The 12578-nt window shown below is 40.5% G+C and overlaps 1 protein-coding gene across 1 annotated transcript; it reads left to right on the forward strand.

Annotated features, from left to right (window-relative positions):
- The first annotated feature begins 10056 nt into the window (after positions 1–10056).
- LOC147432266 (uncharacterized) lies at positions 10057–11774 on the forward strand. The gene has a single exon (XM_086492220.1). The coding sequence runs from the start codon at positions 10737–10739 to the stop codon at positions 11592–11594; it is 858 nt and encodes a 285-aa protein (XP_086348346.1). The 5' UTR covers positions 10057–10736; the 3' UTR covers positions 11595–11774.
- Positions 11775–12578: the final 804 nt, after the last annotated feature.

A 12578-nucleotide genomic window follows, 5' to 3' on the forward strand; every position in this document is an offset into this window, starting at 1 on the left:
TATTGGCTTCCTCTTCATGATATTCTCATTGTGGTAGCGCTGTGTGAAGAATAATGGTGCCCCTCACCAAGGAGACGAGAATGTTTTGCTTTGATTGTCAAGGTGTACTACTGGCTCTTCCTTAAATAAAATCACAAGTTTCTTGCGAGATTCCTTGAGCACGTCTATCACAATCACGAGCCCTCCTTTCCATGCTCGTTGTTGTCTATCCGCCGAGCATTGCCCGACCCTGTTGCAGTTGCACCATCGTCTGTGCTCGAGTGCCGCTATCAACCTCTGAAACCCCTCAACCTCTGCCTCCCCGATAGGATTGATCACAAACCTCATGGTTGCAGTTTGCCAAGGGGTCCAACAAGGGGGTTGCGTATCAAAGGCGAAGGCAGAGCGAGAGTTGGGTAGATAGAATGGGCATGAGCTGAAGCAACAATCTCTCTGTGGCATATTCTCTACCCTTTCCTCTCTCTGTGGCAGCAACCCCCGAGTAGCAAATTCTGCCCTGACTCTCTCTTGTAAGGCCACGGGTCATGAAGACCTGCAATACCCCATGCAGATTCTAGTCGTCGCCATGCAAAAATTTTAGCTGACGAGACAATATGAGAAGGAATATGCGTTCTTTTGAAAGTATTTCTTTTTTTGAAATGGGTGGAACCTACTCAATTTGTTAAAAAACTTGAGACCATCTCAAGATTGGGATTTGAGCTTTTCAAGGAAAAGCTGATGAAGAGTTTTTGTGCACAATCAAGTTTGTTTTGCATCAAATTAGTTCCGTTGAAGATGCTTACAAGATAGGAGTGAATGTGATCTTTTTGTTTTTTGTTTTTTTGTTGCAAAACTCACAATTGTGAGTGGATAGTATTAAGAACATCAGAAATATACACCAACATCGAGCTCGGACGGAACCTTGAGGGTCAAAGGATTACAAGTTTTCTGATTGACATAGAGACCACAACTACTCCTAGGCTTTACTTATTACAAGATAATATTGTTAATAATCCACCAAAGAAGAGATTATAGTTACACATCATTGCAACAAATTGGACTAGTTGAAAATCCAAAAAATCCTATAACTTGTAGGATGGGGCCCTAGTCTACGGACATGTATACAAATGGGCTATTATTTCTATAACGCTCAAAAATATGGGTCTTGCATGTTCATCGATGTGGTGAAACAAGTTTATGCATTAAAATACAAGTTTTTTTGGAAGGGCTCAAACAATCCTCATGTAAGAGGCAAGAAACCACGTTCTCGTATCTTGAACTCTCTCTCTCTCTCTCTCTCTCTCTCTCTCACACACACACACACACATGTGTGTGTGTGTGTTGGGGGGGGGGCTATCCTTTGTACAAAGCTTCCCTCTCAAGTTGAATCATCCCTCTTGTGTACATCTCACTAGTGATCCACTGCACACTTTTTGTATTACGAGTTTGTTTTTCATAATACATATCTTCCGCTTTACTCTTGCCCTTGTTTGTATACATGTGAATACACACACACACACACACACACACACACACACACACGTGTGTGTGTATCTATACTAACATAATATGGCAGCAGTGAGAGTCCTTTACACGTGTCGATATCTGCGAGATGAAGGCTACATTCCAAAAACAAGACAAGCTTCTGTGCACGCAATAAAGAGGGAGAGAAAAAGAGAGAGAGAGGAGAGAGGCCGTCGGCATATCCCAGCTTGAGTTTGAACTTTGGAGGAGAGAGAAGAAGAAGAAGAGAAATTTAACGTCGTTTGCATTCAGAATTCCAATACAAACTGCACAGCATGTGACGGGCCCATTCCCCGCCCCTGGCTCTCTCTCTCTCTCTCTCTCTCTCTCTCTCTCTCTCTCTCTCTCTCTCTCTCTCTCTGTGCGTTGAGCTCGCCACAAATGCGGCCTTATAGATTGTCCTCCACAAGTGACGAGCCACCAGCTTATCCTCACCTTATCCTCATGCTTTTAAATAAATCTTTGTACTCCTGGGCCCTGTACTCATAGCTCTGCTCCATAGCTTATGCAATTCTCATCTGCGCCATCAATCAACTCAGCATCGATGCTATTGTTTTCTGTAGCTGCCTATCGGTAGCGCCATCATCTACAAACTCTACAGCAGGCTGTAATGGCTTCAACTGCTCGCCATTTCTAGAGGACCACCACCCCGTGCAAGCGGCACCTTCTGACTTACCAATATCCCCGGCCTAGAATATAGGTGCAGTGTCCGTGATATGAATATTCCCGCTAACTACTCCTCGGCCTTACATCGCGCAACTGCCGGAGAGAGAGAGAGAGAGAGAGATTTTATTTTTTTGCTAGCGTGCATCGAGAGAGTTGTAGTAGTTAATAGACCTTGTGTGTGTGTGTGTGTGTGTGTGTGTGTGAGAGAGAGAGAGAGAGAGAGAGAGAGAGAGAGAGAGAGAGAGAGAGATAACATCTCATGTTATTTCAATAAGCTGGTGTTAATGCAAAGTCTTATTAACAAATTTTATCCGATGTCTATACTTACAGTCAGTATTGTTAGAGATGTTTTTGGTTATAAGGCATAACTTAACTCCACTCATTGCAGATGCTTAAGAGGCTTTGATGCTTCTATTGACATTGATTCACAAAGAATTGGCTTCCTTTCAACTCCATGTTGGTAGGCTTGATGGAAGAAGAATGCACCTTACGTGATAGCTTGTCTATGTATGCATGCTAGAAGGAGCTAACAAAATTGATGGCTAGCCTGCAATATTAGACTAGAACTTGCATAGAAAGGTTGTTTCAAGCTCAACATCAGTTTCATAAATATTCTTGCAAGGTGCATCTTCATTCTGTAAACTGAATGTTTGGGGTCTTCTCAATCTAAAATTGTAACTCATACCTTTTAGCTTCGCTTTGCAAGCATAACTATCAATAGAAAATTCTTGCATTTTGTAGTCTTAAAAAAGGCACAAACTATCTTGGATATCATTTACAGATTCTTGATTCTTGGGCAATAAACTTTAGTTTCACAAGAATCTTTGAGCTGCCACACTAATTAGAAGTACTTTAATTGCTAATTGCCATCGAGAGAGAAAAGGAGGAGGAGAATGGAAATATTGCGAAGTTTTTCCTAAAGAGACCTCTCATTATAGAAGAAATAGGGATGGCGATGAGAAAGTTGTTGTTGTACCAACAGAAAAGAAGAATAGCAATGATAAAGCCACAACAGCCTCTGATCATTCATTTAAGGGGAGAAAGAAAGAGTTTACAAGCTTTGCATGTATTGAGTTAACACCTTGCAGCAAGTACTTTTCTTGAGAGTAGTTAAACTTTGAAATTGAGCAGGAAAGATGTCGTTGCGGGGTTTTCTCTCCTCTCAATTTAGTTTGTCAACTTTGTGTGATATGGTTGCATGGTTAGGTGTCAATAGGTTCCAAGGGTTGACAAATAGCCATTGTCTAGGTAACCGAAAGATTTCCATTGCCCAGTGTTGATCAATCTATCTCTACTTCCTCAAGTATGAATGATTCAAACCTAATTGTATTCTACAATGGTAAAGAGGATGCACTTTACATGCATTAGCATACGATAGCTCTGGGTTATTTAGTTTCAAAAGCAAGCTTGGTCTCCCTCTTACACTCAATGATATGGTCTCTGTGAGAAATTTTATGAGAGTGAATGACGTAGGAGATCCCATCCAGTATGACTCTCTCTCTCTCTCTCTCTCTCTCTCTCTCTCTCTCTCTCTCTCTCTCTCTCTCTCTCTCTCTCTCTCTCTAGTTATTGGAGATAGCCCTAGGTTTTGACATGGTGAGCGAGGCCGTAATGGTCCTATTACTACCAGATACTTAGGCCCCTCATCTGTTTCAGCCATTGGAGACTACAATTTATATGAAATTCCTTGCCCCATGGTCAGTTTTGGTGCCTAATAAGAATGGTCTCTCTTTTTTCCCAACCACTCTTTTGATGGGAAGACAAATTACACCCTCAGGAATCACAATATATAAATTATGTATATCACGTGAGTTCACGAACTATTTCTAAATCTCCTCATCTTTGAAATCCTGACAAATAAAATCCACCCTTTTCCTATCCAATCCGTAAATTCATTTCCAATTTCTTTAATGGTACTATTTTATATGTGAGAAAATATGAGATCTGTAGCTTCTTCTACATGTAATAATGTGACAATAAATATGAAATTTAATCACCTCTTCTATTGCACTTACGTAATAGTCACATAATAACTAAGTGATCTCACGAGATTACGCCCATCTTCCTTACAGCTTGCTTTGGTCATGTTTTTGCCAAATGACCAAGAAAAATTGATAGCTCATTCTTCAAGTGTGAATTAATGGGGAGAGAGAAAGATGCGCCTTGGGAGGTCTTAACACGGTAAAGAAAATTTTATTAGCATGAGGCAAGTGAATGTGCATCAATATTAATATCTCATTTGCATGTTGATGGTGGTCATGATGATGCAAGGCATACACCATTCATGAAGATCGAAACGCTAGTTGAAACACATTGAAAGGAATGATGCTCCTATCCTCACAAAGATGGTGTACACTACAGAGGATGAGGTACCTACTCAAGTACAAAGTGGAACCCGTATTTGTAGTTGTTTTCTTTTTTCCTTAATAATAGTGTCTACCCAAGTATCCGAAAGGTTGAACATTGGAGCAACATGGCATAAGAGTCCAACATAGCCAAGTTGTGCAGGCATTTGGCAAATATCCTTGATAAAGGGGTAAGGAGTGTAGTGCCATCAACATGAGTTGCATCGGGGATTATATTGTAGGGAAGTCTATCATGTACATGGATAGATCTGCAGATGGAGCCCACAACACACAAGGGGATGCAAACGAGGGTGTTCAGGCCATTAGATGGTAGCAAAGTCTGAGACTACATTTTGCATGCACGAGGCAACAACAAAGAACCTTATGAAATGTGACAACTATGCTACAAAGTAGGTGTCTCAACATGCGTGGTGAAGATGGGAGATAGCCCTAGGTCGGGACATGGTGAGATAGGGAGGGTAAGTTGAAATGATGGAGATTGAGATTGTGGAAAGGTTTAGGGTATGTAGTTGCATGAGAGAGAGAGAGAGAGAGAGAGAGAGAGAGAGAGAGAGAGAGAGAGAGAGAGAGAGAGAGAGAGAGAGAGAGAGAAGCTGCACTACCTAGCTTGTAGGTGAAAGACAATGAGAAATTAGCATGGACTGCTTGCATGACAGTGATTAGAGGCAGCAAACACTCTGGTATAGTAGGATAAGCAGCTCAATTGACTATGATGGGGTATAACAAAGGGCACTAGGAGGGTAGGAGAGATGCCACATGTGTAAGCAGGGTAAGCAACTCAACTGAGTATGATGGCACATGAGAAATGATATTGGAGGGTAGGGGAGGTACTACGCAGGTGGTGTTGCAAAGGGTAATCAAAGGCGGGTCGCGCAAGCTAGTGATAATATATATATATATATATATATAGATAGATATACACACACACACACATCACTCTGTGTGTGTGTGTGTGTGTGTGTGTGTGTGTGTGTGTGTGTGGTGTGGTACGGGGAGCGAAGGGGGGGGGGGGTTGGATATTGGCATCCTCTTCCTTCTATGTGGGCAAAAACATATATTGGTGGTACCAAATAGTGCTCTCTCTCTCTCTCTCTCTCTCTCTCTCTCTCTATATATATATATATATATATATATATATATATAATATTATAATATATATATATATATATATAATTATAATATATATATATATATATATAGGCTCTCTGTCACACATACACACACAAACATATATATACATCAATGTGCGTGTGTGTGTTGGGGGGGGGGGGGGGGGGGGAGGTACTGGCATCTCTTCCTTCTCTGTGGGCAAAAACATATATTGGTGGTACCAAATAGTGGTCTCTCTCTCTCTCTCTCTCTCTCTCTCTCTCTCTCTTATATATATATATATATATATATATATATATATATATATATATATATATACATACACACACACATGTATTCATTATGTATATATGTATACATATGAATACATGTGTGTGTGTTTGTTTAAGTGTATGTTTGTGTATTAAAGTGTGTGTATTTGTGTATATATAGAACCTCTCTCTCTCTCTCTCTCTCTCTCTCTCTCTCTCTCTCTCTCTCTCTCACACACACACACACACACACACACACTGTTGACTTTCCTTTGAACTGTCATAAAAACTAATATCTAATTCTGCCAAAAGATTTTCTCATGTTAGACTGATCATTTAATATGGGAAAGTACTAGGGGAGTAAAAGCTAGAATATTGGTAAGGCTGCAAGAGCGCTCTCTGAAGGGAACCAAAGGGGGACAACTGCAAAAGAACAATGTGCTTCAATGGGGCTTCAAAGACCGAAGGTTTAGCTCCATTAAGACTTCCATAGGCTAAGGTTCCAAAAATTAACTCAATTGTTCAATGGCCAAAGCAAGGGGAAAATTGGATGGTCATGGGAAGACTAAAAAAATCTTCCCGTAGGGGATTGAGAAACACACACACACACACTCCAAAGCTTCCCCTTTATAGAAAGGGAATACTGGACACATGTCAGGCTCCTAGTCCAGTTGCCCCCAATCTCCCCTTAAATCCTATTGGATGGCCATAGAGGTGGACCAATGAGATTTAGGCTAGAGTAAAGTTAATGTAATCAATTTAAAAATGCTTGATAAGAGAAGTAATAGAAATTAAGCTCCCTAGAAGACTATTGGACAGTCTACCAAGGGGTCCAATGAGCATTCAGCAGCCCAATGGCTTGCCTGATTCTTATTGACCAGAAGGCTAAGAGGTCCAAGAGCCAATGGGAGGCTAGCATGAGCAATTAGCAAGAGGGGTTGACAAAGAACAGATAGAGGACTTCATTTTACTCTAACACGTTGCCCCCCCCCCCCCCCCCCCCCCCCCACCCCCCCCCCCCCCCACACACACACACACACACAACTCATGTGTGCAAGAAGAACTCCAACTCCTTCTCCAAGCATTGAGAAGTAGAGGCCTACACCAACAACTCTTGGCTATGGAATGCAAATCCAACCAAGAGCCAAGCTTCAATGGCATGTTCATCTCCTCCACTATGCTAATTACTAAGCTAAGCTATGCTATTAGAGTAATTATGAATGGAGAATACTTCTTTCTCGTAAGATACCTCTTCTTCCTCTCAATCTATCCTCATTCCCTACTAGCTTTCACCATTTTTGAAGGTGTGTGAGGTCTAGGGGCTGAGGCTAGGGACACTAGGTGTGTTTTTCAAGCATAATTTGGTGCATGAAGCTTCCATCTAGTTTATTGCACCAACGAGTTTTATCAAGGAACACAAGAATTGTATTGTGCATTTGATGGGAGAAGCTATAATACAAAGCCTTTATGGAGGGGGGACCGGCTCCATGTAAATCTGGTCCACAAGTGTTGTCAATTGTTCTATATCTCTCTCTTTTCAACTATTGTCAATGCCAAATTAGCTAGGTGTAAGTTGCTATGTTGCTTTCTCAACTTAAGTACTCTCTCTATGCTCCTTAGGAACTTGTTCTTAATGAAATACTCACTGTGTTATCAATTTCCGATACACACAAGTTACTAGTGCTTTAAATGTTACACGAACTCTCTTGGTTTACTATAGTTCATTTATTCAGTTTACACCTACCCTACTGAAATATATTAAGATATTATGCAAATTGGAAACCTCACAAACCATGGTAGAATGGACCTATGTGCAACGATGAGATTTAATGCTGTTTCCAACCCACTTTCCTTCCATGTTCTCTCTCTCTCTGTGTGTGTGTGTGTGTGTGTGTCCTTCCTACTCCTATTTTCCACTTCCTCTCTCTCCCTTGTCCGGCAAGCAAATAACTTTAAAGACCTTTCTTTGATATTTTCCTATGTGTTACTTAGACTAGCAAGAGTACGTAGGGGCTTGAAACTCAATGGATTTACCAAGGAAGATATACTTTTTGACCACCTTGTGAAACATTCCTTTAAACACACGTGTGATATTTCCCTTTCAACATTGAAGATTGAGAACATGTACTCCATTGTTTAGATGAAGCTTTACCATGTGAATAATAATCTTGAGGGAAAAGCATTATTCAAAACATTTATTTTCTCTTTCATACTTCTAATAAAAAAATAACTTTAGAATTTTTTAGTTAATACTTTGGTAATGATTATTGGCTTACTCGAAAAGGCCTTATAAAACAAGGGATTAAAGAGTGCATTCATAGGAGTAGTGACTAATTGAAATTTTCTTTATTATTTTAAGGTTCATGTCATTAGATTATGTTATTATTTCCTATGCTTATTAAATCTATATTTTTTAAAGAAGGTATTAAAATATTTTTTTATTTTCGTTTATATGAGTTATTTATTTTACTATTTTTATTTTGTTTCATTTTCGTTTTATTTTGTTTAGAATGTCAATGTGAGTTTTTCACCTATTAACAACATATTATTAAATTTGAGAATTTCTCAATTCCCACTTTCAAAAAGAGCTTATGATTTGATCACATGGACAAATTTTAACCAAAGTTTTGAGAGCATGGCTTGAATTATCCTTTCAAGTTTTACCTTGTGGGAGGATTTGCTCTTAAAAGTTAGTTCGAAATTTGTCCACATGGCCAAATATTCAAGAAATTGGTGATTCATAAATTGGCTCTAAAGTCTCAGACTCTCTAATATGGTGTTTATTTGTTTAATTGGGGCTCGTATGAGGCATTTTTTATTATGTGTATATATTGGACAATACAAACACAACAAAAATGACATGTGCTTGTAGTCACCGATGAGTAAGACCTACTTGGCAGGGCTAGAAAAAAACATTTTTCCTAACCGAAGAAAATAAGGGCAAACTTAAAATTCTCCCGATTTCTAGGTCAAAATTTTAAGCTTTTGCCGGTGATTACACTAAAACATGTGAAAATTTTCCGGTTTTCTTCAAGGCAAGCGCAAAATCTAACCGGGATTTTAGGATTTCAACCGGTTAAAATACACAGGACCTCGGTTTTTTTCTAACACTGCTACTTGGGAAAGCCTTCACGACTTCTCACCTTGTTATCAATTGTAACCTTTATGGGAGCTTTCTATTGTTTCTTTTGATCTTCAAGTAAAAGTTCTAAATTCTGGTAAGATGAGACAAACTTTTTTTGTTTTTGGATAGACACCACCAACAAATACCCAAACTTGTGACAACCGAAAGAAAATCTTTGCAAAAAAGATCAAGGTGGGATCAGGGAGTGTGCCCCTTAGATTTGATTGTATAAACGTGATTTCATAAGGAGGGAGTTCTTAATACCACAAAATTACATAAATTTATAAACATATTTTTACAAAAGGGATATTGAAGTCCAATTCAAAAATACATCATAAATTCCTTAGAAAAAAGGACAATTATGTCCACCTGAAATTGGTAGATAAGAAGTTTTTTAACAAATGATCGCACATTGTATACAGGTCTTAAATACACATGAATTCTTTTTTTTCTCTTTAAATTTCAAAGCAATTGGTAATATCTTAAAGGAGTGCAAAAAGTTCTTTATGCTGTAAGAGTAAAGATGGAGCAAAGGTGGTGTTGATTACAGAAAGGGGAGTGGAGGATGGGGGGAGATTTAACTTTGAGTCACGTCAATTCAAGATAGCATGGTATGTAAACATATTGGAGATTTTGACACGTGACGAGGAATAACAATCTTACAAAGTGAGGTATCTTGTGAGATACCATCTAATGCAAACTTTGGTACTGCCTACTACCCTATTTGAATTTTCACTTTTGCAATATGCCTCTCTCAAAATCAACCACCCCATCACGATGGCTTATTGAAAGTGACGGGGAGTAAGTTTAAACGAGTACCTACTAAAACAAAACAATATTTCAATGCTTTTTTTATATTCTAATAAATATGTAGAAAAATAAAAAAATAATAATAAATAAATCTCAAAAAAATCCTCAAATAAAAAATGTGAAATTTATATATTCTTAAAAATCATTGAGCCATTATTTCACATCATGTGGTCAAACTCATGTGAATACCACTCCTTAATCCTTGTTTCTCTAAGGTTTTCTTGAAAAGGCCAACAAAACAAAATTTTGTACACCTTTCTCTCCTTAGTGTGAGAGAATTACATAGAACTTTTGAAATAACAACACACACCCAACCCTAATACGTGGAGACATCCCGACTCTTAAGGTGAGTCTTCCTGATCGGATAAGGTTGGCCAAACCACATGAAAACATTTAGATGCTCCATCCGAACACGCAAACGATCTTTACAAGATCTATCTAGATATGCCGTTCAAGCAAGGCCACGCAAAAAATCTACTCTCAAAAAGGGAAGGGTGGTAGGTTTGTGCATGTGTGAAGATAGATCAGAGAGAGGTCTATAATATAATGATAATGATGGACTACAAATATCATGGTCTGCTAGCTTTTGAAGTTGATTTGAACCTTAATGGGCCCTCGCAAAATATGGATGATTGGGCGGTGGGCTTGTGCATACTTTACCTTCATATCGTGCTGTAGTAGCGTACGATTTAGCAGCTAGCACTATCTATATATAACTGGTGGATTATTAACAATATTATCAATCAGCATTCACAGTAATTATCAATTGACGGCTCGCTAATTTCATGCTCAGGTGTCTGCGCTCTGGTCTCCTCTTCCTCATTCATCACCATCGCTACCCACCTACATGCAGAGCCAGCTAAGCGCTCACATCCAACTGCAATTCTTATATCCTCCTGCTGCCTTATGTCGACGTCCATGCCCAGCTCCAGCTCACGCTACATGAGCAATATCAGTGCATTGCGCACAGCTTCAGCTAGTCGCTCTTCTGCATGCCTACCTCTTTGCTTCCCCATAATTACCTCCTCGTCCACATCCGCTGATCGCTTAATTACAAATGCGGCGGAATCGGCTGATCATCTCAGCTTCAATGGCGACCTTCACTCCAAATTGCACACGCCCAGTGCAGATCACGATCCCTGCAGCAGCAGCTTGCTCAGCTTCAGCGAGGCCGATGATCACCACCTGATAAAGCTTATGGCGCGCAGCTATTCCTGCTCTAAAATGGAATACTGCGGATTTAACGCTCTGTCTGGCCCTCTGATCAAATCTTTGCTTCATCGCAACCGCTCTCACGGCCGACTGCATGGCGCCCAGCCATGCAGCAGCAGACTAATGCAATGCGAGCATGCAAGCGACCGGGAAGGGGTGGATCAGGGAGGGAGCAGCAGAAGCGCAGCTTTATCCTCTGCATGTTTAAGTGAGTATACACGGTCTTGGAGCTCTCCGAGTCTGGGGCGTATGAAGAAGGCGAGCAGCAGCTTCCATGGAGAGCTTCGGAGCAAGGGGGGCGCCCGCAGCAGTATAAGAAAGGGAAAGCGAGCTCCAAAGGGGCATGTGGCTGTGTACGTGGATGGAGGGAATGAAAGACACGTGGTGCCGATAAGCTACTTGAGCCACCCACAGTTCCAGGAGTTGCTGCAGCGGGCTGAGAGAGAGTTTGGGTTTGCCCAAAAGGGGGCTCTGACTCTACCTTGCTCACAAGCTGAGCTTCAATATACTCTACATCTCATACGCCACCCTCAGCCCTTATCAAGCCACTAGAATTTCATTCTTAAGTTGCTAATTTGAGAGGTGACCCCAAATTTCCTCACAGCTTAATGGCCACATTCCTCACAGCTTGTGCCTGTTTAAATTAAAAGGAGCTCTTGTCAAACAGAATGTTAGGTGATGAGAGAGACCAAACTTGATGAGAATGTCATATGAAGGGAAACTTTTTTCGTAGACCACCGCTTTCAAAAGCCTCAATCGCTTGCTTAAAGCATGGAAGTTACTAGTGTGTGTGTGTGTGTGTGAGAGAGAGAGAGAGAGAGAGAGAGAGAGATTTTTAACGTCCTCTGTCTATATACTAACGATCATGAGCAACAAAAAATGGTTGGGAGCTCCCCCCCCCCCCCCCCCCCAAACCGAGGAATGGCACACATGTCAAGGCCACACGAAAAATTTAAGCTTGCCACTAATGACCACTGGTGGCCAAAAGTGAAATACTATAAAAATAACATTTTCCAGATCTGAGTGCTGGAGTGCTCACGGTTGAAGATCACGCTCCAAGCTGCAGGATTAAAAGCCGATTAAACAACACGATTCTGCAGTCACCCTCTCTCCGCTCTGCATTGTGCAATCACCACAAGACCTCTCTCTCTCTCTCTCTCATTGCACTTTCTCGACACTTGGCACTCACACAAACATACAGAAATTTCTCACGTACAACTTGTGTATGTGTCTCTCATATGGATCTTCACTTGGATTTGAACGAGGTATGGAGTTAGGAGGTGGAAGTGATTCCTTCCACTCATCAAGAAGAAAGTGCTACAATTAGCTTGGGTGATAGCAGTACGCAAGAGCTCAGCTACACTTCCTTGCCAACAAGTGACAACATGCGATTCAAGAAAGTAGAGAAAGCCCTTAAAAAGAAGCCCAACCTAGTTATGCTTGTTGGCCTCCATGACTCAGAAAATAGCGATGTTGACGGTCTGTAAGAGAGAATCCCTTGATAACTCTATCAAATGTTATCAAATCCATGCCTTC

This window comes from Adiantum capillus-veneris, chromosome 20, assembly GCF_014529385.1.
Source record: "Adiantum capillus-veneris isolate H3 chromosome 20, ASM1452938v2, whole genome shotgun sequence".
NCBI lineage: Eukaryota > Viridiplantae > Streptophyta > Polypodiopsida > Polypodiales > Pteridaceae > Adiantum > Adiantum capillus-veneris.

Bases quoted from the DNA above. Each gene is read 5' to 3' on its own strand.
- LOC147432266 (XM_086492220.1), top strand. From the start codon at position 10,737: ATGTCGACGTCCATGCCCAGCTCCAGCTCACGCTACATGAGCAATATC.